Source organism: Oncorhynchus masou, chromosome 6, assembly GCF_036934945.1.
Source record: "Oncorhynchus masou masou isolate Uvic2021 chromosome 6, UVic_Omas_1.1, whole genome shotgun sequence".
In the NCBI taxonomy this organism is placed as follows: Eukaryota; Metazoa; Chordata; class Actinopteri; order Salmoniformes; family Salmonidae; genus Oncorhynchus; species Oncorhynchus masou.
In genome coordinates this window covers 37794502-37821688 of record NC_088217.1, presented here as the reverse complement: position 1 = coordinate 37821688, position 27187 = coordinate 37794502, and the positions used below count along the sequence as shown (strand labels likewise).

Sequence of the window (27187 nt, the reverse complement as noted above, 5' to 3'; positions counted from 1 at the left end):
TCTATTTCACCTTTATTTAACCAGGTAGGCCAGTTGAGAACAAGTTGTCATTTACAACTGCGACCTGGCCAAGATAAAGCAAAGCAGTGCGACACAAACAACAACACAGAGTTACACATGGAATAAACAAACGTACAGTCAATGACACAATAGAAAAAAGCTATATACAGTGTGTGCAAATGAGGTAAGGCAATAAATAGGCCGTAGTGGTGAAGTAATTACAATTTAGCAATTAAACACTGAAGTGATAGATATGCAGAAGATGAATATGCAAGTAGAGGGGATGAGGTAGTTGGATGGGCTATTTACAGATGGGCTATGCACAGGTGCAATGATCTATGAGCTGACAGATGCTTAAAGTTCGTAAGGGAGATTATAAATCTCCAGCTCATATCTCATTCATTTAACTACAAATGAGGTATTTGTTTTAATGTTTGGTGAATGGGGGAAATAAACCCCAGTGTTTCGGCCATTACACATTCCAGATGTCATAAACTAGGAGAGAAATACGAGGTCTGTAATTGGCTGGTTTGTGCTGGCTGTGGCTGAATGCACAAAAAATACACTGAAGCAAAACCTATTTCCCCTCAGCAGACTGAAAAGATTTGGCATGGGTCCTCAGATCCTCAAAAAGTTCTACAGCTGCACCATTGAGAGCATCCTGACTGGTTGCATCACTGCCCGGTATGGTAACTGCTCAGCCTCTAACCGCAAGGCACTACAGAGGGTAGTATAGTATGTACAGCTCAGTACATCACTGGGGCCAAGCTTCCTGCTATCCAGGACCTCTATATCAGGCAGTGTCAGAGGAAGGCCCTAAAAATTGTCAAAGACTCCGGTCATAGGCTGTTCTCTCCCGGATGGCAAGCGGTACCGGAGCGCCAAGTTTACGCAACAGCTTCGCAACAGCTTCTATCCCCGAGCCATAAGACTCCTTAACAGCTAGTCAAATGGCTACCGAGACTATTTGCATTGCCCTCCCCCCCTTTTTGACTCTGTACCGGTACCCACAGGTATAGAGCCTCGCTATTGTTATTTTACTGCTGCTCTTGAATTATTTTTTACCTTTATTTCTTATTTTTGACTTATCTATTTTTTACTTAACATGTCTTTTTTTTCTTAAAACTGCATTGTGGGTTAAGGGCTGTTGTATTCGGCGCATGTGACAAATACCATTTGATTTGATTTGATTTGAAACAGGAAAACAACTAGCCTCCATTTCCCCCGTCAGTCCCAGGATTGCTCCGTAACTCTCCTCTGTTTATGGACATAGAGGGGGCTATGAAATGATTAGGAGTGCAACCCAAATACCCTCCTCCTCCTCCCCTTCTCTCTCGCTCCACTAACTCATCCATTCCCTCACAGCGCTGTAGCATTCCTTCACAGTTACATTATTTTACGGTTATCAAGACCCTGCTTGTACTGTATTTGAATGACCTTTGGGTGTTCTCTTTTCCAACTAAAGATACATCGTGTTTCTGTCAGCACCTGATCAGGATCTGAGTCAGTGTGTGAAGACTGTGAAGTAGAGAGAGAATGTATGGTCAGTTGAATGACAGCGCTGACAGGCTGTGTATGGGATATAGATGAGAAAGAAAGATTGTGGTTTTTCAGAGCCATGATGTGATTGGCAAACTCTCTGGTTCTCTGGTTTCTATTGGCTGAATTTCTGAGTTTCTCTCGTCTGACTCACACAAGACCTGTGTGTGCTGTGTTAATGTGCTGATGCAGACGCTGGCAGGGGTTCTGTTCATGGTTACCAATATATCTGATCTGGTGTCTTGGAAGTTTGTGGTTATGTTCAATCTATGATGCATATTTGAGACTGTTAGTTGCATGAAAACTCACAATAAGGTTTGTATGTCAAAACTGCTCACATTAGGGTATGATCATAAATATTTTCCATTATATGGTTTTAATACAAATCTGATGCCCCAAATTGGATTACAGAGAGAGCCATTATTCTTACATTGGAAAGTGAAGATGTTGTTGTACAACACAGCTGAACCTCATGCTGTTGGACATTTAGAGAGAGAAAAGGCATAAAGATGGAAACTGTATATTATGGTCTGATAATTGCTGTCATGACTTTCCGTAAGCATTGAAGCAGCTGTTCCAAACCTCAAAAATCAGACCCAAACTCATCCCTGTAAGACACTGGAGTTCAACTCTATCTGACAAGAAATCAAAGAGAAAGCTTGTTTCTACTTAATGTGGTTTGGAGGGAAGTTATTCAGCTTACTGGCTCTACCAAGAGACGAGCTGGGGTTCTTCATGTCCCATTATTTTTTATAAAAAATGTGGTCTCCCATCCAAATACTAACCAGGCCCAACCCTGCTTAGGTACCAAGATCAGGTGTGTTCAGGGTGGTATGGCCACAAATGTATTTTATTTACCCCCATTTTCTCCATGAATCACAACCTTGGCTCATCCTTGCAACTCCCTTAAATGGGCTCTGGAGAGACGAAGGTCGAGTCATACAAAACATGACCCGCCTGGCCGCTCTACTTCTTATCACACTGCTCGCTTAACCCGGAAGTCTGCCACACCAATGAAATGTATGTTGCTGGGTGACTGACCGGTCTCTGTTTGTGTGTCCCTGTCAGATGTAAATGAGTGTGAGGAGACTAACGGCGGTTGTGAGGCTCTGTGCTGCAACACCATCGGCAGCTTCTACTGCAAGTGTCCTTCTGGTGAGCAGGTGAAGGACGACGGCAGGACCTGCCAAGGTGAGTCCATTCACTTGTGGGTACTATTTAATGAAGCTGCCAGTTGAGGACTTGTGAGGTGTCTGTTTCTCAAACTAGACACTCTAATGTACTTGTCCTCTTGCTCAGTTGTGCACCGGGGCCTCCCGCTCCTCCTTCTATTCTGGTTAGAGCCAGTTTGCTCTGTTCTGTGAAGGGAGTAGTACACAGCGTTGTACGAGATATTCAGTGTCTCGCCAGTTTCATGGAATAGTTTCTTGGCAGTTTCATGGAATAACCTTTATTTCTCAAAACAAGAATAGACTAACGAGTTTCAGAAGAAAGTTCTTTGTTTCTGGCCATTTTGAGCCTGTAATCGAACCCACAAATGCTGATGCTCCAGATACTCAACTAGTCTAAAGACGGACAGTTTTATCGCTTCTTTAATCAGGACAACAGTTTTCAGCTGTGCTAACATAATTGCAAAATGGTTTTCTAATGATCAGCCTTTTAAAATGATAAACTTGGATTAGCTAACACAACGTGCCATTGGAACACAGGAGTGATGGTTGCTGATAATGGGCCTCTGTACGCCGATGTAGATATTCCATTAAAAAATCTGCCATTTCAAGCTACAATAGTCATTTACAACATTAACCATGTCTACACTGTATTTCTGATCAATTTGATGTTATTTTAAATGGACAACAAATGTGCTTTTCTTTCAAAAACAAGGACATTTCTAAGTGACCCCAAACTTTTGAATGGTAGTGTATGTGAATAGCTAACCCCATAGGGATGGTGAGTGCATTCCTACTGTATGGCTGCCCATATCTATAGACAGTGCTGAGCTGTCTGAGATGTGGCATGTCTACAGGCCTGTCCCTGTCCCTGTCTCAGTGAAAGAAGAAAGTAAACAGACTTGGAAGACAACACACTCATCGCTGCATTGGCAAAGGCTTTTTATAATGAATATTTATTATTCAAAGCCATTCAGCTATTGGATGTTATTGGATTTCCCTGTAATGATGAAAATCTTATTTAAACTTCATTGTCTTGAAGAAAAACAAAAATCTGAAATGAAAATAGAAATGTAGAACATAGAGTTGTTGCCCTTTTAAAGCTCCTGATCTTATTATTGGCTGGTACTTTGTTTTGAATGAGCAGTGCTGATGTGAATGGTTCAGATCAGAGAGGGGTATGCCAACACTAACCAGTCGCATGCTGAGCTGGGTATAGCCGTGTCAACACTCTCCCGGTCATGACCACTGCATGTCGGAGGGCAGAGGGGCACTGCAGGGTTGGGAGGGTAAGCCCACTCTTGGCACAGCCTGGACACTGAGTGTGTGTGTGGTGTGTGAATGCGTAGAAACATTTTATAGGCAGATTGAGGCACACCTCTCTCTCTCCAAAACCAACACATAATAAATGTCTCGTTTAGTGAGTGCACGGCATTTAAAGTAACGGTCTCTCACAGGGAGGGGTGTTGATAGAATGTGTTATCCAGACAGGATTTATTGCATTTGGTCTTTATTTTACTGATAGGGCTCAAAGGACCTATCCTCTTTCATGCTTATCTTATTGCTGCCTGCTCCCACTGTCTCCCTGGCATTGCCCACTTATGTTTGAAATCTCTGCCAGCCCTTTCCAGATATTACACAGATGTTCACACTTATATGTGTGGGTGCTTATATTTGTCCTTCTTCACACATGCAAGTATGTTTTGTACACATGTGTGAATTGGAAATGGGTTTTCTTGCATATCCCAACTCCCCTTAGAGTTGTGTCATGGCCAGGGTCAGCCATTATCAACAGAGACCCTGAAGCAATTAGAGTTAAGTGCCTTGCTCAAGGGCACATCAACAATCTTTTTTTCCTTTGTCTGCTTGGGGATTCGAACTAGCGACCTGTCAGTTACTGGCCCAATGCTCTAGCCGTTAGGCTACCTGCCTGTGTGTTTGCATGTGTGAGATAAAGAGTGTCTGTGTGTCAATGTGTGATTGTGACTGTATGTGTGTGTGTGTGTTCTTCCCACTTGATCAGTTTACGGTTTTCTGTCTGGGCTTGATGATTCTTCTGAGATGCTTGTATGTAATGCGGCTACTGCAGTACAGTTAGTGTTTTTTTGTAAAGCAGTGCATGAAATAACTCTCATATATAGTGTTAAAGCATCTTCAGAGTATTTCAAAGTTCTTTATATAAAGACCTGTCTTGGTCCAGACTCCACTGCTTAGATGTATATGTTGGCAAGGGATAAGAGTCTCTGCCCTGAGCTCCTGAGTAGATGGGGTCACTGCAAGATTCATTTGTCTCTCTGATGTTAGGTTTCTAAATATCAAATTGTACCCTTGTACTTTGGCGATTATTCCTTACATACATTTCAATATCAAAAGAAAAGTTTTACATTCCTTATAGTACCTGCATGCCATGTCCTATAAATCTATCACATTCTTTCACATACATGAGGCTTTGAAGTGGAAGGAAAATTATCGGCAACTGTACTCATAAATCACTCTCATTTTTTATATTGGCTTTTTAACACTCAGGATAATGTATTTTCTGTCAAAATACAATTACATGTGTGATCATGGGCCTGGACATGTGGGCTACCTTGAGGGGAGGAGGGGGAGAAGAAGGGGGAGAGGAGGTGGAGAAGGAGTAGGGGGAAGAGGAGGGCCTTTAACGTGCTGGACATTGGAGACAGACATGATGGAGGAGTCAGGGAAGAAGGGATACATTAAAAAGAGAGAGGGAAACAGGGGGAGGGAGGACAAATCAAGAGAGGCAGAGGGAGCAAGAAGTTGTTCTGCCTCACAATATGTGACTGGAAAGAAAAATCTTAACAGAGTTTGTGATTATTTTATAAGTTCTTGTCTCGTTTTACAGTATCTCAAGCTCAGTATTTTAGTTGTAATTTTCTATATTGCATGTGGGCTTATCTTAGTATTTTTGGGGCATAAAGACCTTTTTGGAATCTATGAGGCTAAGTATATATTAGTAGTTCTTAGTTATGGCGTTGTCAGGATGGTTGATGGTCCTCGTGGTGTGTTTTGGGGCACATATTGAACCAGTCTTGGGCTCTAACAATTTGTACCACCGCTATCATAGAAGGATTTGCTATATGCCTAACTGCTTCCATGCATACAATGGGTACAACATTGGGTATCATGTACCAGGTGAGTGCTACAGTACATTCCACATTTATGTGGTTATGTCTACCCTTGCATGGACAATACTGCCTGTAAATGATATCTCAGTGGGTTTATGTCATGTGGTGGTACAGACTGTTACACTGTTGTTGGCTTGGAGTCCTTGTAACTGAACGAAAAAGATACCTTATGATTAAGAGTTGATCTGGGTAAAGCTTTCCTCTAAAGAATCTTTTGATCCAGACCATTAGACCGAGGCCTGAACATTACTTTCAGTTGGATCACAGGTGTATTATTGTACATCATGTCTAATGTCATGTCTTGCACGGCAAAGCAGACAGATTCTCAGTGTTATCAGTCCACTCCTACTGTGGCGATGTCGAGGCCGGTGCCCCTGTGTGTAGCCTGGCACTGCCCACATGACTTCAGTAGAAGATCGGAACACGGGAGGCTTCCACTTATCAGTGGAGAGATAACCAATGTTTGGTAATAATTACACAAATATGACAGATCTTGTCAGTAAAAGTAATGACTGCAGCTCTGGAAGATAGACAGTCATATCCAGGTTTAGGTGGCCAGGATCACTGATCTACATGTACATGCACACAGTATCTGGTGCCATTAATGAGATGCACCATGAATCTATTTAGGTGGGATTTGCGAAGCAAAAAATAAAATCTTCATCATACTTCTTCTTCTTCTGCACGCTACTCCTCTTACACCAGTGTTTACCCAAACTCGGCCCTCGGGACCACAAGGGGTGCACGTTTTGTTTTTTGCCCTAGCACTACACAGCTTATTCAAATAATGAACTAATCATCCAGCTTCAATTATTTGAATCAGCTGTGTCGTGTTAGGGCAAAAAACTAAATGTGCAACCCTTGGGGTCCCGAGGACTGAGTTTGGGTAAACACTGTCTTATATCGTTTAAGTTAGAAATGCCATTCAAAATGTAAAATGTCTGGAATAGTGCTTGCATTTGATATTATTTAAACTATCATGTTTTTGTCTTTCTTTTTGTCCTCTTCATTCACTTTAGTGTGTCTTTTTTCAACATTCTAAAGCTCCCCGTTGTGACGTCATCACTTCCAACTTCCATTCGCTGTAAATGCAACATCAGCTACTTTGACCACTTTGCCAAACACTTACACCAAATGTTAGTGTATGGCATCTTCCTCTACTTCTCTGCTATTCAAAACTGAAATAATAACATGATTATCTGGTACCGATCAAATGTTACAGCTGTTTAAGTGACCGCATCAACAACATTTTCTGTAACTTTTTATAAACCACTGACATTTTGACCACTTTTTTCAACAAGTTAGACAAAAATGTAGGGGGTATGACATCTTGGTCTACTTCTCTGCTATTCAAATCTGGAACCGGAACCGAAATATCTTCTACATATCTAATGACACAGCTCTTTTAGTAAACGCATCAACAACTTTTTGTCTTAATTTTTTTCAAACAACTGCCGTTTTGACCGTTTTCCCAGCACTTTAGACAAGGGATTTAGAGGGTATGATGTCTTGGTCTACTTCTCTGCTACCAATCAAGAGGTACAGCTGTTTTAGTAACTACATCAACTCATTTTGCCAACTTCCCACTGTTGAATGAACTGTCATGGAACTTATTAGAACTTTCAAATTACAATAATCATGTTTGAATCATTAAACAAAAAGTAACAATTGTGACATTTGACACTAATCAGGTACTTTGATCACTTTTCTCAACAACATGTCATAGACAAAAACGTAAAGCGAATGGCACCTTGGTCTAATCTGATATTAAAATCTGAAATCAGAATAGCAATAACTACTAACAATCACACACACAAACAACCCCCCAACCACCCACACACACACACACACACACACACACACACACACACACACACACACACACACACACACACACACACACACACACACACACACACACACACACACACACACACACACACACACACAGAAACAAAATGTAAAACATTTAAAACGTCTTCCACTACCACAAAACTACTTGTAAAGAGTTAAAGCAAGTCCCACCAATTTTTCTTAATGGATAATTACCATCTAGTTTATTGCTTTTGCTTAATATCACAGAACTGAGAATCAGCTAGAAATCCATGTCGATTTCATGCTTGATTGCAGAAATGATGGAAATATCCCAAACTGTTTTTTTTCCATGAAGAGGGAAGACAACAGTGTGATCAAGGCTGTGGTGGGTACTGGCCTACTGGCTGCTGTAAGCCAGTGGCAGCTGAGGCTTTGGCTCCATTCTCTGTGGGGTCATGTTTTAGACATGGAAACGAGCCTGGAAGGCTTTTATAGTGCGCTATAGTCCACCGGGAAAGCTCCACATCTTTGGAGTGATTTCATTAAAAACCAAAACCAAACAAAAGCAGGCTGCTTGGACGGAAAAGAGAGCACTCCTACAGTATGCCTGCCAGCTTTCCTGAATGGAACCGAGCTGAAGTTTGGCAGCAGTTTGGAGCTGAATTGGTGTAATGTGTAGGGCATGTACTCTCTCCCAAAACACCATCGTAAAAGATGTGGGAACTCCATGTCCTGAGGTGCCTCCAATAGGAGTGGATGGGGTCACCTATAGACAGAGCTAGAGATGAGGAATACTGCTGGTGTAGAATGTACAGTACAGTAAGGACTGAGATAGTTGCATGCTTCTCTAACCCACTGCACAGTGCACACTATGGCTTGGCTAAAATGGGGTTCTGAATATACAGTATTTACATGTGCTCTGTTACAAGCAGCCAGGCCAAGAACAAATCTACATAATATCTCCCCCTCCACTGTGTGGGTACTGTATCCCCAGGGGAGGGCTGCTGTTCCCTCCCGGAATCCCAGGCCCACTGTGATCATTGCTGTTCTGGAGGTGGTCACAGGTTGTTTGTTTGTCTTTCTGGCTGCTTTCATGTAAGACAGCCAGACAGCTCTAGGTTAGCGTGTAATGATGGCGATGGAGCACAGCTGTACCAGTCCAGATCCCTCATAGCGTGCCACCAGTCAGGGCTTTGGAAGGGGAGGGGGTTCTCTGGGCTCTCTCCTTCTGGTACTGTCTCTCTGGATCTCATCTCCTCCTCCATGGCTCCAAGTGCATGAAAAGAGAAAGCTTGATCATGTTAGGCACAGTTAAGTTACCATTGTAAAAGAGGATGTGCCAGCATGACAGTGTATTGACATTAGCCACAATAAGTACATTATTGTTCTGATTGAGGAGTGTGTTGTTGTTATGGGGGATTTTATGTGTGATGCATCTTCATTATTGCTGAATATTACACCTCGAATTGCCTTCAGTGCATAACACATGATTTCACAATTGCGTAATGTTCACAACGCAAGGCACAACACAATGACATAATAAGAAGCGAACAATGGGAGGGGGTAACGTTACAGAAACCGTCTTCCTTTCTTCCCTTTAGTTTATTCACAGAGGTACAGCTGAATTCTTGAAATAGTTTCTTTTTGAAAATAAATGCTTTGTGAGTGGACTTACTGAACTCATCTGAGCAGCTCATAACTCACTCTGCCGCGGTTATTTAAGCTGGCACCAACCAGAACTGTTCACACTCACCTTTTAACGTTTCAATATGCTGACAACCCAAAATACATCATAGTGATTCACATCCCTAATATAATTACTATACTAAACTTGTGCATGTGTGCATGCTTGCGTGTTAGGGAGAGAGAGAGAGAGAGAGAGAGAGAGAGAGAGAGAGAGAGAGGAGAGAGAGAGAGAGAAAGAGAGAGAGGGAGAGAGAGAGAGGGAGGGGTAGAGAGAGAAAGAGAGGGAGGGGTAAAGAGAGGTAGAAAGAGAGAGAGAGAGGGGGGTAGAGAGAGAGGTAGAGAGAGAGAGAGAGAGAGAGAGAGAAAGAGAGAGAGGGAGAGAGAGAGAGAGAGAGAGAAAGAGAGAAAGAGAGAGAGAGAGAGAGAGAGAGAGAGAGAGAGAGAGAGAGAGAGAGAGAGAGAGAGAGAGAGAGAGAGAGAGGGGTAGAGAGAGAAAGAGAGGGAGGGGTAAAGAGAGAGAGGTAGAGAGAGAGAGGGGGGGTAGAGAGAGAGGTAGAGAGAGAGAGAGAGAGAGAGAGAGATAGATAAGTAATGTGTGAACAGGGAATGTTTTCAACAGTTTGATGTACTGTATTTTCTTGTCGACTGTCTCATGGGGATTAATGTCTTAATTGCCTTGTTGGTGGTGACAGACAGAATGTCTGTCACCACCAACACCACCAAACAGAACGGGCCACCTCTGATCTCACTGTGGGTCTGGCGGACACCTTTTGGTTTACCTTTGACCCTTACATGAGCCATGTCCCTGAGACTGAGAGAGTGAGTAAAGGAATTTTGTGGGGAATTTAAAAGTTCAGTAGTTGTTACACCTGGAAGATTTGATTGGCCACTGATGCCCTGGCGGAGGATCTGTACCCTCATCCATCTTCCTTCTCCTTCTTAGAGGAGCGTATCTTTCTCCTAAAGCTGTGTTTAAATTCACCTTTCAGGTCATGGAATCTTTCTGGAGTTTACTCTCCTGGAGTACTTTGCTGATAACCAGACAGCATTTAGGACAATTGCTCTAATTTTGTGTGTGTGTGTGCATGTGCGCGTGTGGTCATGGCCCTGCAGATATTGATGAGTGCCAGGTCCACAACGGGGGCTGCCAGCACGGTTGTGTGAACTCCAGGGGCTCCTATCACTGTGAATGTAACCCAGGCTCTCGACTCCATGTGGATGGACGCACCTGCATCGGTGAGTAACATTAGCAACCTGCGGCCCATGAACCTGATAACCCTATGTCATGCCTCATCATCATGATATATAAACCACAAACATATTGTGTCATTTAAGTCAGTGAAAGCTGACTGAGTGCATTCAACTGAAATGTGTCTTCTGCATTTAGCCCAACCCCTCTGAATCAGACTACAGTATAGAAAGGTCTCAGTTCAGTTGAAAAGATCGTCTTTCTCAGTCTCAACTTGCACAGCAAGGAATGTAAACAGAGCGTCATCTCTGACGTTTAGAATGGAAATGTATGCTGCTTTTCTTGGCTTTAAGACAATGTATATGATATGAGAGAGGATAGAGAGGAGGACCCTGTCACTGACTGCCTGTTGTGTGACGGCCGCGGTGTGGTGATAATGACTGATTGCACTAATAATCACAGTGCTCAAGTGGACTGTCTCAGGGTTGATGCTTATTTGTGAGGTTGCATATCGTTCTCTTGACGGCTGGCTGGGAACTGTGCTGTACCACTGGATGAGAGAGAGAGAGAGAGAGAGAACGAGAGAGCGAGAGACAGAGAGAGCGAGAGAGAGAGAGATGCATACCAATAGCCACAGAGGCAGTAGAGGAAAGGAACACCAGATGTCTTCCCATATCAATTCAACATATCAGTTATTTTTTTATATCCACCATATGGTTTGATTGGAGAGGTCAGTCTTAACAAGCAGAGCATGTGGATGAATAAAGTCCAGTCAGTCAGTTTATCAAAACACCATTAGAGGAGGAGGTCAATCAGAGGCTGGGCCTGGTGTTTTCATCCAGAGATGCTGTAGCTAACTGAGAGAGAAAGAGACATGTAAAAAGCAGAGATCAGGCAGTGTGCTGGCTCTCTGGCTTCACCTCATCAGCTCAGGAGGAGTGTCCTCCGCCATTGAGGACCTTCCATCTGCTGTCTATGTGATTATTGGCCTTACAGGCATGATGATGGATCTTTAATTGGTCAGAGCAGAACAATTCACTGAGGTATTTAGCACAGTGTTTGTGTTGGTAGCACTTCTGAGCTCGCAGCCTTTCAGAAACAGCAGAGGACACAGAGTGAAGGATCGAAGCCTCGCTCCATTCAGATTTATATCTGAAAGAATACATTTCAAAACTCAAAAGGAACTTAAGAACAGTGTTTACAGTGCCCTCTCTCAACATGTATTCTGTAAATGTATTGTCTGTCTGTGTCCAGCTGTCCAGTCATGTGGAATCAGTAATGGAGGATGTGAGCATTTCTGTGTACAGCAGTCCCCTGCTGCCTTCCGCTGCCGCTGTAGAGACAAATATGTGCTGGCTGAAGATGGCAAGCACTGCAAATGTGAGTATCCTCATCCACTGGCCCCTGCTAACTACTGTGTACCTGACAGCACATGTACACTCACTCACAGGTGATGAAATATATCCAAGCACCTGCCAAATACTGAAGTACCCTCAAGGTGAGGTCATTTGTGAGAAAACAACAGTTTGACCAATTACAAACAAATAAGAAATAAGCTCCCATGTCACATTGCATGTAGTTTCCTTTCCTTCTCCCAGTGTACTGTTGGGCTTCAGGTTTGACATGGGAAACTGCAGATGAAGTATGTTTAGTAGAAAGACTGCAGAGTGGGCAAGTTGACAGGCTGTAACGTCACAAAACATGTGTTTTTCTCTTTTTCACCACAAATATGGGCTACATTACTGATCATAGTCTGAGGTAATCATGAGTGCAGACACAGAGAGCAGCTTTCAGTGCATGTTGAATGACAGGCAGCTAAGAGAGACAGTAGCCTGATACGGACATTAAACTAATCGTGACGTGTAACCCAGAGAGGCAGCTAGATAATAAAGACAGATAACCATGGAGGAGCTTCAAGCTGTAACTCTGCCAGTCCCAAATAGCAATGTGATGGATGGATGGAGAGGGGAGAGGCAAGATACAAGCCATTATTTATAGTGTTAAGGGAAGGGTATTTGAGAATCCAAGGTGTCCTTTAGGTCCAAGGGTTTGTCATAACACTGTACATTCATAGCTGCCAATAATTCATGTTCAACAGGATGTCTAAGTTGGACTTCCTTCCATTCAGGAGATGATACCTTAAATTGTTGTGAATCAGACCCCAATTTGAAGTGGTCACTCATCTTTCATGTTTTCCCTCAACATTAGTTCACATTATATTCTGGCAACACAAAGCTCAGCCATGGAATGTCTGGGCAGCAGACATCTCTCCCCCCCTCTCTCTCTCTCTCTCTCTCTCTCTCTCTCTCTCTCTCTCTCTCTCTCTCTCTCTCTCTCTTTCTCTTTCTCTTCTCTTTCTCTCTCTCTCTCTCTCTCGTTCGTTCTCTCTCTCTCTCTCTCTCTCAGGGAGGGGGGATTTTTATTTTACAATAAGAACTGTCTTTTAGACGTTTTTACGTTGTAATGGTTGGCCAGGACCAGCTTCCTCTAATTTCTGCAGGCACAACTATGCAGAAAAGTACTCAGCCTAGTGTAGAGTTTGGGCCTTTGTCTTGAGTGGTTATGTCAGTATTTATTTGTTCAGTATACCGTATGAGATGTACTTCTGCATTTTAGATAAATGTCCTTGAAAAAATTCAACAAGGATTGTGTTTGTAAGAAATTGATGTTCGTCAAGATAAAGCGCTCTTAACATCAATCGTTGTCTCCTGTGTTACAGTGGAGAATCCATGTCTAGATAAGAATGGTGGCTGCCAGCATGACTGTCATGTTGATCGTGGCAAGGCCCACTGTGAATGTAGAAGTGGGTACAAGCTGGCAGAGGACAGGAAGACCTGTGAGGGTAAAAACAGATCTGTTGATTACTGCACTACTCTTCATACAGGACCAATCATGTCTCTGTATTTAAGTTCTAGCATAGATCTGTATAGACACTTAGTTTATCTGTCCCAGATATTGATGAGTGTGAGTCGGAGCAGACGGGCTGTGCTCATGGCTGCCAAAACACCCTGGGCTCCTTCGCCTGTGTGTGTGACACTGCCTACGAGCTGGGAGCAGACGGACGCCAGTGCTACCGTGAGTTTGGCTCCTATAATCATCTCCATGGCTTTCATTATTTGACATGATCTGAAATATCTCAACCAGAAGTAATCGGAGTGTCATCTCATGTGTTTCTGTGTGACAGGAATTGAGATGGAGATCGTCAACAGCTGTGAGAGCAACAACGGAGGCTGCTCCCATCACTGCCAGCACTCCACCGGCGGCCCTGTCTGTAGCTGTAACCAGGGTTACCGACTGGAGGAGGACCTCAAGACCTGTGTTGGTCAGTCTAGAGACTAACCTTCACCATTCAGTCAAGAGACTAAATTTTACCATTCAGCCTAGAGACTAAATTTTACCATTCAGCCTAGAGACTAACCTTTACCATTCAGTCTAGAGACTTAGCTTTAACATTCAGCTCAGATCAGTCCAGAGACTAACTTTTACTATTCAGTCCAGAGATTAGCTTTAACATTCAGTCTAGAGACTAACTTTTTACCAGTCAGTCTAGAGACTAACGTTTACCATTCAGTCTAGAGACTGACCTTTACCAGGCAGTCTAGAGACTGACCTTTACCATTCAGTCTAGAGACTGACCTTTACCATTCAGTCTAGAGACTAACCTTTACCATTCAGTCTAGATACTAACCTTTACCATTCAGTCTAGAGACTAACCTTTACCATTCAGTCTAGAGCCTAACCTTTACCATTCAGTCTAGGGACTAACCTTTTACCAGTCAGTCTAGAGTTGAACCTTTACCAGTCAGTCTAGAGACTAACCTTTACCAGTCAGTCTAGGGACTAACCTTTACCATTCAGTCTAGAGATTAACCTTTACCATTCAGTCTAGAGACTAACCTTTACTATTCAGTCTAGAGCCTAACCTTTACCATTCAGTCTAGGGACTAACCTTTTACCAGTCAGTCTAGAGTTGAACCTTTACCAGTCAGTCTAGAGACTAACCTTTACCAGTCAGTCTAGGGACTAACCTTTACCATTCAGTCTAGAGACTAACCTTTACCATTCAGTCTAGAGACTAACCTTTACCATTCAGTCTAGAGACTAACCTTTACCATTCAGTCTAGGGACTAACCTTTACCATTCAGTCTAGAGATTAACCTTTACCAGTCTCGAGACTATCCTTTACCAGTCAGTCTAGAGACTAACCTTTACCATTCAGTCTTGAGACTAACCTTTACCATTCAGTCTAGAGATGAACCTTTACCATTCAATCTAGAGATGAACCTTTACCAGTCTAGAGACTAACCTTTACCATTCAGTCGAGGGACTAACCTTTACCAGTCAGTCTTGAGACTAACCTTTACCATTCAGTCTAGAGACTAACCTTTACCATTCAGTCTAGAGACTAACCCTTACCATTCAGTCGAGAGACTAACCTTTACCATTCAGTCTAAAGACTAACCTTTACCATTCAGTCGAGGGACTAACCTTTACCAGCCAGTCTTGAGGCAAACCTTTACCATTCAGTCTAGAGACTAACTTTTACCAGTCTTGAGACTAACCTTTACCAATCAGTCTAGAGATGAACCTTTACCAATCTTGAGACTAACCTTTACCAGTCAGTCTAGAGACTAACCTTTACCATTCAGTCTAGGGACTAACCTTTACCAGTCTTGAGACTAACCTTTACCAATCAGTCTAGAGATGAACCTTTACCAGTCTTGAGACGAACCTCAACCCTTCAGATCAGTTTTAGACAAAACATATCCTAATATCATGATTCTCCCAGTGATGCTTTTTATTGTGTGTTTTGTTTGGCAGACCTGGACGAGTGTGGAGAGGGAAGCTCCTGCTGCGAGCAGGACTGTACCAACTACCCTGGGGGCTATGAGTGTTACTGCACAGCGGGGTACCGCCTCAACTCAGACGGATGTAGCTGTAATGGTATGTTCTCCCCTTTAAAACCTCAGGATAGTGATTTAGTGGAGCACTCATTATACAATAATTGTTGAACCTGGATTGCTTCCAGTTGAACTAATATGTGTATATATGAGGCTGTAATATTAGAATCATGTTTGTATTTTTTGGTTTGCTGTACATTGTTTAATACATAAGAACATTGATTCAGTGCTAAATATCAGTGATTTTGGCTATTTATATCAATTTACCTGACTGAGGAGCAGTGTTTTTGTAAAGTGACTGGACTGTGTGTGTGTTGTGTAGATGTGGATGAATGTCTGGCGGCTAACGGTGGCTGTGGTCACATGTGCCAGAACACCGCCGGCTCCTTCCAGTGTTTCTGCCGCCGAGGCTTTCGTCTGGACGAGGACCGACACTCCTGTGAACGTGAGTTTCACCAATCAAATTAGATGTTTTTGCTTAGAGCCACACCACCATCATCATGTCCCACTTGGACCTTTTACCCTTATACAATCTCCTCTCTCTCTGGCTCTCCCTCTTGCTTTCTTAATCTCTCTCTCTCTCTCTCTCTCTCTCTCTCTCTCTCTCTCTCTCTCTCTCTCTCTCTCTCTCTCTCCCCCCCCTCTCTCTCTCTCTTTCTGCAGCGCTGGAGAATACAGTTGAGGCCCTGTATAGTGGGGGCCAGGATGCCGTGTGGCCCCTGCCTCAGCCTCAGCTCACCCTGCTGCAGAACTACAACCAGCCCCTGGAGCGCTATGATGACTATGAGGATGACGACACTGGAGAGCTGCTGGCTGAGAGCATGTTGGCAGAGAAATTTGGTGAGCCTCTGAACACAAACACACTATGGTCCTGTATCTGATTAGCTATGTGTCCGAGCAACAGGAGGTAAACCGTAAGACCTCCTTATTTAATTACTAGTTACTGGGCAAGGAAATACCCCACAGCAGGTGGCAAATTGGTTAGCAGATTTTTTGTTTTACATACCTGGGTAGTAATGGGGAAGCTTATAGACTGTGGCAGAGAGCCTTGGGATCTGTTTTGTGTTGTTCCTTGATGTATTAATGTGAAAACAGTAATCCGTATTGTAGAATTTAAGGTCATCTCACTGGGTTTGCTGTGCTAGGAAGAATGTAGTTGATGATGGCAAATCCCTAACCACAAACAGATTTTGTTCTGAAATGTGATAATCAATAACGTCTTTGTCTTGTATGCAGTGTGTCTGAACAACACGTTTGGCAATGACTGCAGTCTGACCTGTGAAGACTGTTCTAATGGAGGGCTGTGTGGCCCAGGGAGAGATGGATGTCACTGTCCCGATGGATGGACAGGCCTCATCTGCAACCAGAGTCCGTGTCTGCTCACGACAAACACATACAGACTGCAAACAAACTGCACTCACAACACTGTACATTATCAATCGTATGTCTGTGTGTTTTTCTGTGGAACAACACATCTCTGTATGATGGATAAATATAGACATTTTTATTCTATCCTAACAGCTTGTCCTGAAGGATCCTTTGGCAAGAACTGCTCATTTCCCTGTAAGTGTATGAACGGAGCCACCTGTGATCCTGTTAATGGGAACTGTCGCTGCCCACCTGGCGTCAGTGGAGACATGTGCCAGGATGGTGAGTAACTACTGGTTAACATATACTGTACAAAAACACTCTCTCAGTCATTCACTCTATTGACAAGTTCAGTTGCCTGACAACAATGCTTTACTGTCTGTAGGCTGTCCTAAGGGCTTCTATGGGAAACAGTGCAATAAGAAGTGTAACTGTGCCTGTAACGGGCGCTGCCACCGCACCTACGGAGCCTGTCTGTGTGACCCTGGACTCTACGGGAGGTTCTGCCATCTACGTGAGTCACTCACTGTTGACCCCTCACATCTCACCTTTCACCACTACTCATATTCATTACTCACCTTATTCATTCAGTTCTTATTCAATATTCTACATGTTATCTCCCTCCTTCCCTATCCAGCATGTCCCAAGTGGGCCTTTGGACCGGGCTGTTCAGAGGAGTGTCATTGTGTCCAACAGAACACTCTAGAGTGTCACCGTCGCCATGGCACCTGCGTCTGCAAGCCCGGTTGGCAAGGCAATGCATGCAGGGAAGGTCAGTGCTGGCTGCTGGGACCAAAAGTTCTTATCTACAGTATCTCCAGCAGTGTTGTAGTGCTCTATGTGTTTAATTCTGATCACGTCCCCCCCTCCCACCTCAGAGTGTGACCCAGGCACGTTTGGCCCAGGCTGTGAGAACAAGTGTGAGTGCCCGCTTGGACTGTCTTGTGATCATGTGACTGGGAAGTGCCAACGTCTGTGTCCGGCTGGTCTCCGTGGTGACACCTGTGATCAAGGTAGGTTGTCCTGTTGGTCCCATGGGATAGGCATTTCATGTCATGTTGGTCAGTTTACAGTACTGAATGTGGCTTCTTTCAGGAAGACTAGCACTGTCTCTGTCCTCTCCTCTAGCCTGTCCAGAGGGGAGGTTTGGGCCAGGCTGCCCTCAGGCCTGTGACTGCTCAGGGGCTCCATGTGACAGAGTGAGCGGCCAGTGTCTGTGTCCTGCTGGAACATCAGGAAAACGCTGTGAGAATTGTAAGGCAAAAACCTGGTGATACTATAGTGTTCATAACATTGTGATGATGATGATGACACTAACAGATACTCTTGCTGTGTGTTGCAGTGTGTGTGGAGGGATCCTGGGGCGTGGGCTGCCATGAGGCCTGTCCAGTCTGTGAGAATGGAGGAGTGTGTGACAAGCACAACGGAACCTGTTCCTGTCCTCCTGGGTACATGGGCAGGCTCTGTCACAACTGTGAGTTTGAGCGAATCAATGGTAGAACTGTGATTGCAGATTTGTGGTCGTTTGTGGTAGTTTTGGTCTAATTTTAGAAAGAGATGTTAAATGCATGATGAGCAGGCCTTTCTCGTGGGTCATGAAAACACCAACCACATTCTCCTCTGTCTGAGGCACAGACATGTCATAAACTATGTTCTCATCGGCTGTGTTTTTACACAGAAGGATAAATATTATTCCGGTATAACCAACGGATTTCTTGTTAAATGACATTTGATGTTTGTATGTCATTTCAACCAGTGTCATGGAAACTGTATGGTATTGCAATATGTGTGTTTACAGTATGTATGTAGAGGCTGTGTGACTCTCTGGCTCACCGTGCTTTATCATGTGTCTGTGTGTGCTGTAGCATGTCCGACGGGACGGTTTGGTGTTGGATGCCAGCTGCGCTGCGTGTGTGAAAACAGCGGGCGCTGCCACCCTGTCACGGGCCGTTGTACTTGTAACCCTGGCTGGGCAGGACATAACTGCAGGAAAGGTAGAGAGGGGGTGGCATCGAGTCTCAAATGAATCCAAAGAAATGTAAAATAGCTTACCGAATCAAAACTATTTCATTAAAAGGTCCCCTGTTTGTTTGTTTCCTTTTCAGCCTGTGACTCTGGGCGCTGGGGACTGGACTGTGCTGAGAAATGTGACTGTACGAATGGGGATGGCAGCTGTGACGCAGTGACGGGCCAGTGTAACTGTGAGGCCGGCTACACAGGGACACAATGCCATGAAGGTATGACTCCTCAAGCAAAATATCTGCTTCGAAGGTTGTTTCTTTTCAGTCTGCATTCTTAAATTGCTATTGTGCAGTTGCAGTACTGTCTCAGAGCATGTCGCTGTCAAGCCCTGCTGTAGTTGTGTCTTCTCTGTGTCTCAGAGTGCCCAGTGGGGTCTTTCGGTCTGGACTGTCGGCATCACTGCCAGTGTGACAACAAGGGGTCATGTGACCATGTCAGTGGAGCATGCACCTGCCTGGTGGGCTGGACTGGAACCTTCTGTGAGAAACGTAAGAGAACCTCCCAAACTCCCTAAAACGTAACCTACAACCCAAATTATATAACCGTACCATAGCCTGAACTGTATCTATAATCCAGTACAATTAGCCTATTGGAATCATTGGGTTATTATGCTGTATTGTTTGCTGAGATGTAATGGCTCTGTGTGTTTGTTTAGCCTGTCCCCAGGGCTTCTATGGGGCAGACTGCCAGGAGAAGTGTGTCTGTCTGAATGGAGGTCACTGCAACCATGTCACTGGGACGTGTGTGTGTCCAGCTGGTTGGATCGGTCCCACCTGCAAACTGAGTGAGTATTGGACATCCCACGCTTCAAAGAGCCTGTCCAGTACGCACCCTGTGCAAAAGAAACAATTTCAAATCCCAGACAAATTACATATATGTTTTGCATTGGTGTGATTGATGATTGATTCTTTGTAAGTTAACAGCTTCTTATCTTTGCCTTGCAGCATGCCTGGCTGGTTTCTATGGGGAGGGATGTAACCAAACCTGCGGTTGCCATAATAATGGCAACTGCCACCCGGCGAACGGGCAGTGTGTCTGTACACCTGGCTGGTCAGGGCCCAGCTGCTCACAGGGTGAGTGTGGAACTAGAGTAGTACTCCTAACTAGCTATGCACAATAATATTGCTTGAGTCCAACCGCTTTGAACAGAGGTTAATGAATGAGTTCTCTAGAGAAACCATAATGTAGTGATAATGAGTCTACCATTTTTTCCCCCAGAATGCCCAGTGGGCTTCTATGGGGCGGACTGCCGTCAACACTGCCTGTGTCAGAATGGAGCCAAATGTGACCGAATCAGTGGGCAATGTACCTGTGCCAACGGGTGGATGGGCGCAGCCTGCGGGCTAGGTGAGTGGTACTGAAAGAGCCATACAGATGCTTAGAGTCACCATGAACCTAGCTAACCCTACTTATTCAGACCTATATCACATGATGTTCTGAGGTTGTTTACCTAAAGCGTTATCCAATCAGGATGATCCTCATTCAGCACCAGCTCTACTAGAAATGCAGGCACTGGAAAAGCATTAAGGCTCTGACTGGAGGGGTCTGGACAGCGTGCTTAAGGATAACATTACCTTAAATACTAGAAACCATTTAGAACAGTGGCCTGTGCTTTGTTTTACTGTATTCGGGAATCAAATTAGTCTCAGTCCTAATTTGTCCTAGTTTAACTCATTTGTTTTTGACTGGTGGTGTTCCCTGGCTGTCTGTGAGACAGAGCTGCACCTCAGACCGCAGACAGTCTCCTGTCTGCCCTGTAACAGACTCCACACAGACGCTGCAGTTCACCACCCCAATGTACTCTACATCACACACTATCCTCCCACAGCGCCCATATAAACGTCTCAACAGGTCCTCAACAGGTCCTCCATGCCAAACTCACCATCCTACTCTAGGCACAGGAAACCTCTAATTGTGCTGCCGGTGCGGTGTTACCTAGCCACTCAGTGGTTAATTACCACCTAGTGCCAACTTTCTGCTAGGTCAAACCACAGGGTTTGGAGAAGGTATTGCTGTCCTCGGCAGAAATACCATAGGTTTCTATGTTAGCCTGTGGCTGGTTTGCCTGCTCTGACATGCGATGTCCCGTGTTCTTTCCTGCCATATCTCTGTGGGTTGGTGTGTTGGCGCCACAGAGTGTGTATCAGGGCGGTTCGGGGCCGACTGCCAGCAGCAGTGTCAGTGTGAGAATGGGGGCCACTGCGACAGACAGACGGGTCAGTGCAACTGTGGTCCTGGCTGGGTCGGAGAGCGCTGTGAAAAAGGTGAGAAAGAGTGACAGAGAAGTGGACATATACTGTCTTTGTCATCATCAATGTTGTGAGGTGAATTAATTCACAGGTTTCCGCTGTACCTTCAACACAGCGCCCTTTTGTGAGTGAAGGTTGTTGTCACATCCAGTCTCTGAGTTCCTACTCTGTCCTTTTCCTCCACTGCAGCCTGTGGGACAGGCTTGTTTGGAGCTGGCTGTGAGGAGAGTTGTCAGTGTGAGCATATAGCCCCCTGTCACCACGTTACTGGGCACTGCCTCTGTCCACCAGGTTGGAGGGGACCCCACTGTGATAAAGGTGGCCTACTTTTAATAATAACAACTTTTTTCTATTATCCCTGAAATTATTTTTAGCCATACCTGTTTAGGATTTTGACTCTCCCTCCTTTTTTACCACCAGCCTGTTTACCTGGAACCTATGGCAAGGGCTGTGTGCAACGCTGCACCTGTCCCCAGGGTACTTCCTGTCACCATGTCTCCGGGGAGTGTGGCTGTCCCCCTGGACTCACTGGCAATGGCTGTGAACAGAGTGAGTCCTGTACAAACCTCTCAGCCCATGTCTTCTGCTTCCGATTGGCTCATTCATCCCCCTGTAACTATTGCTATAAAATTAGAATATGTTCTCAGTCAAGATACCTGTTAAAAAAAAGGGTCAAATTAAAAACTATGTCAGTCTGGACTTTCAGCTGTAATGTCTCGCTTTTAATGTTGCTTACCTCGTCTGTCTGTCTGTCTGTCTGTCTGTCTGTCTGCACCATCAGCCTGTCTCTCAGGGACACATGGACTCAACTGTAACCAGGTGTGCCAGTGTTCTGAGACCAACCAGCTCTGCCACCCAGTGACTGGGTTGTGTTACTGCGCACCAGGCTTCCAAGGTCCTAAATGTAACCAGGGTATGTATTGTACACTACCCCCCTCTGCTGGTAATGACACCTTCATAACCTTCCATAAGGGATGCCATTACTCTATCTTAAAACCGTTTGGTATGTGTTTTGGGTACCCAGAGTGTCAGAAAGGTTGGTATGGTCCCGACTGTGAGCGAGAGTGCCAGTGTCAGAACAGTGGGAAGTGCAGGTCCACCTCTGGCACCTGTGAATGCACAGCAGGGTTCATCGGAGCACACTGCAACATCAGTGAGTTCATACTCAGCTCTTTATAGCACTGAATAAATGTAACACCTCCACAACAATCATAGCTTCTGAAGTAATATTAGAAAAACCATGGTGCTTAATCTCCTGTACCCTGTTGAAAGCGTGCCCAGCTGGTCGTTATGGGCAGGACTGTGCCCGCGTGACACTGTGTGGAGAGGGGGCACAGAATGATCCTGTCACTGGTAGATGTTACTGCAGCCCTGGGCGAAGAGGAGAGGACTGTGGACAAGGTAGGTTTTCTCTAATGAATTGAGTTGAACAGATCACTACGCGTGGAAGTATTTTTACAACACAAATAGGACTCTTTGCGTCTCTGTCTGTCTATAAGTTAGGGTTTGTAATAGGTTTGTAATATATGTGTGTGTTTGAACTATGTTTGTAATATGTGTGTGTGTTTGTTATGTGTACTATCTGTGTATTGGCAGGCTGTGCTCCTGGTTGGTTTGGAGAGGACTGTGCTATCCTCTGTAACTGCAGTAACGGAGGACTGTGTGACTCTGTCTCTGGAAGCTGTACCTGTGGTCTGGGCTGGACTGGGGCTCACTGTGACACAGGTGAGAGATACTGTACAGTGCACCTTTACAAAATCATAGGAAATAGCTTTGAATGTAATAACTCAACTCTCAGTGCTGGTTTTCATTCAGAATATGGTACACTGTAGTTATGCTGCCTCTGTGTGTGTGTGTGTGTGTGTGTGTCTGTCTGTCTGATAGAATGTCCTCCGGGGACATTTGGAGGTAACTGCCAGCTGAAGTGTGACTGCTGGAACAATGGCACCTGTGACAGGGTGACTGGAACCTGCCAGTGTGGTCCAGGATACTACGGACATCAGTGTGAACATGGTGAGTGACACACACACACACACACACACACACACACACACACACACACACACACACACACACACACACACACACACACACACACACACACACACACACACACACACACACACACACACACACGTCAGCACAGCATTAAAAGACACTGCAAGGTAATTCTATTGTCTCAAAAGCTCACACAGCGCTCCTCCGAACTGGACATAGACATAATTGCGCTTAGCAAATCTCAAAATGAAAGCACAAAAAAGGAAGCGTGCAAGTAGTAGTCTTTCATACTGTTTCTAAAGTGTCCTGGCCCTGTCCTCAGCGTGCCCCCCTGGTCTCCATGGCCCTCTGTGCCAACTCCAGTGTACCTGTCTGAACAAGGCGTCCTGCAACCCCTCCACTGGGTTCTGTATCTGTCCTCCAGGGTACCATGGCTCCCGTTGTCACAGAGGTGAGATCTCTGCCTTATGCAGTTACTGAGCTGATGGTATCTAGTAGATGATGATGACTTTGAGTTTGAAATGTAGGCCTTCTGACAGGATTTATTCATTCTAAATAGGGTGTTGCTCTTACCCTACGTCTGTTTTCAGAGTGTCAACAGGGCACGTTTGGTGTGAACTGTGCCAAGTCATGTGACTGTGAGGAGGGCACGCCCTGTGACCCTGTGAGTGGCAGGTGTCTGTGCACCTCAGGCAAGACTGGACCCAGGTGTGACACTGGTAAGATTGAGGAGCATTCCGAATGTTCTATGTGATGGTACCTCAGGTGGCGATCTGTTTAAGAGGCCTTTTCTAATTATGTTCTGGTGTCTAATGAGGTATCGTCTTACCTATGTGTGTGTGTGTGTTTGTTGTCAGCCTGCAAAGCAAACCGCTATGGGCCAGACTGCACAGAGAGCTGTGTGTGTTACAACGCGGCTCACTGTGACCATCGGAACGGCCGCTGCACATGTCTCAACAGCTGGATCGGACTCACCTGTCAGGAAGGTAGTGATGAGTGACTAACACACACCACACTGCCCTCACCGCAGCAGGCATAGTGTATCTGGTGACAGGGTTGTAATGAAGCTGGACTGGAACTGAATGTTTCCCCCTGTTTAGAAAAGAAACAACTGGTTTTAGTGCTGACACTTGGTTTTGGCTGCAGGGAGGTTGAACACATTGAGGTTACGCATTTCTTCCGTTGGTGGTTCTGGTTGTGTTGTTGTTTGTCTGTAATGAGTGTGTCCTGTGTGCTGAGATAGAGGGGGAGGAGCTGTCAGTCGACCCTGTGTGTGTGTGTGTCCTCAGGTGGGCCTCCACGCCTCCCCTACAGAAGCAGGAGGGAGGATAACGCACATCTAGACAATGCGTTATAGCGCACCCTTTTGGTCGGAGCCTCCAATCGCCAATGAGCCTCCGACTGTAAGAGGCTGGGGCAGCAGCACAAGCTTCGCTGAAGCCGAACTGAATTAAAAGGTTGGATATTATTATTTCAGACATACTCACCTCAACGGGACAGAATACTGCTGCACCCACAGGAGCTGGATGACAGACATGGAGAAATGGACTCTAAGGAGAAATGTTCTCAGTGTTTGCTCTCGGGTGGTTAATGCTTTGGTGTGTGTGTATGCTGTGAACTGTGCAGGGCTTTCATTGTTTGTGTTCATGTGCATACTGTATACATGTGCATCTCCCACTCAGGCATCAGTGATGAGGTACGGTATGTTGTGACCCCCTTTCTGGTAGTTAGAGGGCGGCCAGTGTTTACCAGGACTTGGAGCTCTATTCATTGTGTGTCGCTGAAGCGTTCGATTTAAAGGTAATGACCTATTGGCCGGCATCTGCAGCGTTTACCTTGCATGCAGTGTCTGCTAAAGCAGGAACATTGCCTTTAAATTCAAATCAAGCTATAATGCTGAATTTCCGCGATACGGATTGAATAGAGCCCGTGTTGTAGAGAGAGGCTGAATAGATCTCCCCACTCCAGCCTCCTCTGCACACTCCCCCCCTGGACAAACCACGCGGGATAAAGATGTGTTTGGCGACAGTTGCTGAACGTCCAACGCTAACACTAATTTTTTATTTCAGAGATTCACCGACTCACTATTGTACTTGATATTTGTTTTGTATACTATGCAATGCTATACTATTGTATGTATTTGTTTTGTATACTATGCAATGCTATACTATTGTATGTATTTGTTGTGTATACTATGCAATGCTATACTATTGTATGTATTTGTTGTGTATACTATGCAATGCTATACTATTGTATGTATTTGTTGTGTATACTATGCAATGCTATACTATTGTATGTATTTGTTGTGTATACTATGCAATGCTATACTATTGTATGTATTTGTTTTGTATACTGGGCAATTCTGTAGTGTTTTATGCTTTGGTTGTCGTCATTTACCCCAGAAATGTTCATGGAATATGTGGATAAACAGTATACATGTGGCATTATTATACAAATCCCATCACTTCTACATCATATACTGTAAATGATTCATTATTTGAATCTGTCCTTATGAATGAGCCATCAGAGCCAACATAACCCAAGTATCTATGCTTTTGGAAAGTAGTGAGGTGAATCCTATCAGACAATGCAAAGTGATTTGAGCACCTGAAAAAGCGCTTTCAATGATATTTCCAATCCAGTATAATATTGTGATGTCTAATTGCAGTAAATAGCATAAAGTTATGTTTGATATTCTGTACTTTATATGAAGCGACTTGTTATAAGAATGTTGGTGCTATGGCGCTTTAATTCAATATATGTTGACCAGAAGACAGTATATTATCTACATATTGGTCAGTACATTTTTGTTTACCAAAGTACGTTTGCGTGGGTGATTCTGATTCATATCCTCAAAGTTTAGAGTTCACCCCATTGGATTGCACAATGATTCAGGAGACACAATATAACTTGAGCAGACAGTGGGCTCAGCCCAGTCATGGTAAACAGTACCTTTTTGTTTTTTGTGTATAAAGTGCTCTTTACATATATTTATATTTTATACAGTATATTGTATACAGTTCAAGATAATGCAATAGGTAAGTGTATTCTGTCTATGACTGGAGTCAAGAGGATTTTCTAATCGGGACACCTAGTAAATAACCCATAAAATATCAAACACAATCAATGAATGAAAAAGTCAAACACAGGGAACTGTTTTTACATTCTTATTTTTTCATTATCATTTCATTAAAGACGAAGCTGTACATCTGATCTAAATGCAGATTGAAGCACAGTGCAGTTAGCAATGCCTGCAAATGAAAAGGCAGAGGTGACCACAACCATAAATATAAAGGTCAAACTATGTACATACAGGAGATGACTAGTTAGGGCATCATCACTGAGAGAAGGTAGTCTGCCATTGCATTCATTTGAGAGCATTCTGCACAATATACACAATACAAATAAATTGCTTATTTTATCTTTACACTGATACAATATTAAGAGGAAAATGCAGCATGTTGAAAATGAAAATAAAAAGACACTTTTATTCTCCCTCTTCTGCTTCTTCTACGTTAAAGGCCCGAACATACAAAAAATAATCTCTAACATACGGCATTCTGTGAGATGAGCATCATTCATCTACAGGGCTGGTTTCAAAGGTTTCTGAGCTGATAGTAACATCAATACTATGATATGTATGGAACGGTGGCTGTGCAAAGGGAGGCTGTCAGAGGGCAACACTGGACAGGGAGACAAGAGACCCTGCAACGATGAGTCTACTCACTAAACAGCCTGACTCACACACCTCAAATTCTTATAAAATCATCCACACTGCTTGTCTAGCATTATCCACTACGTCAGAAAGGAGCAAGCTCTTCCAAGAGTGCACTTCACACGCTGTCGTGTTGCCAGAGTGGTCCTGTAAATAGAGGAGCTCTGTGGTGCTCATCTCTCTCTACAGCTCAGCCTTTCTCTCTACAGCGCAGCCTCTCTCTCTACAGCGCAGCCTCTCTCTCTACAGCGCAGCCTCTCTCTACAGCGCAGCCTCTCTCTCTACAGCGCAGCCTCTCTCTCTACAGCGCAGCCGCTCTCTCTACAGCGCAGCCGCTCTCTCTACAGCGCAGCCGCTCTCTCTACAGCGCAGCCGCTCTCTCTACAG

General features: G+C 44.4%; 1 protein-coding gene across 1 annotated transcript in view; it reads left to right on the top strand.

Annotated features, from left to right (window-relative positions):
- LOC135542026 (multiple epidermal growth factor-like domains protein 6) overlaps positions 1–26596 on the top strand; it is an 87205-nt gene extending 60609 nt beyond the window's left edge. The window contains exons 5-38 of the mRNA XM_064968606.1: positions 2608–2730; positions 10472–10594; positions 11802–11927; positions 13267–13389; positions 13500–13622; positions 13732–13869; positions 15369–15491; positions 15771–15893; positions 16112–16288; positions 16685–16816; positions 16970–17098; positions 17202–17330; positions 17454–17588; positions 17695–17829; positions 17945–18070; positions 18159–18290; positions 18682–18810; positions 18922–19053; positions 19198–19326; positions 19494–19622; positions 19783–19911; positions 20057–20185; positions 20974–21102; positions 21277–21405; positions 21508–21636; positions 21869–22000; positions 22112–22240; positions 22360–22488; positions 22684–22812; positions 22972–23100; positions 23408–23536; positions 23676–23804; positions 23943–24071; positions 24375–26596. Of these exons, the coding sequence (XP_064824678.1) occupies positions 2608–2730; positions 10472–10594; positions 11802–11927; positions 13267–13389; positions 13500–13622; positions 13732–13869; positions 15369–15491; positions 15771–15893; positions 16112–16288; positions 16685–16816; positions 16970–17098; positions 17202–17330; positions 17454–17588; positions 17695–17829; positions 17945–18070; positions 18159–18290; positions 18682–18810; positions 18922–19053; positions 19198–19326; positions 19494–19622; positions 19783–19911; positions 20057–20185; positions 20974–21102; positions 21277–21405; positions 21508–21636; positions 21869–22000; positions 22112–22240; positions 22360–22488; positions 22684–22812; positions 22972–23100; positions 23408–23536; positions 23676–23804; positions 23943–24071; positions 24375–24442 (4364 nt within the window). The 3' untranslated portion in view covers positions 24443–26596. The remainder of the gene's footprint in view (positions 1–2607; positions 2731–10471; positions 10595–11801; positions 11928–13266; positions 13390–13499; positions 13623–13731; positions 13870–15368; positions 15492–15770; positions 15894–16111; positions 16289–16684; positions 16817–16969; positions 17099–17201; positions 17331–17453; positions 17589–17694; positions 17830–17944; positions 18071–18158; positions 18291–18681; positions 18811–18921; positions 19054–19197; positions 19327–19493; positions 19623–19782; positions 19912–20056; positions 20186–20973; positions 21103–21276; positions 21406–21507; positions 21637–21868; positions 22001–22111; positions 22241–22359; positions 22489–22683; positions 22813–22971; positions 23101–23407; positions 23537–23675; positions 23805–23942; positions 24072–24374) is intronic.
- The last annotated feature ends 591 nt before the right edge of the window (positions 26597–27187 follow it).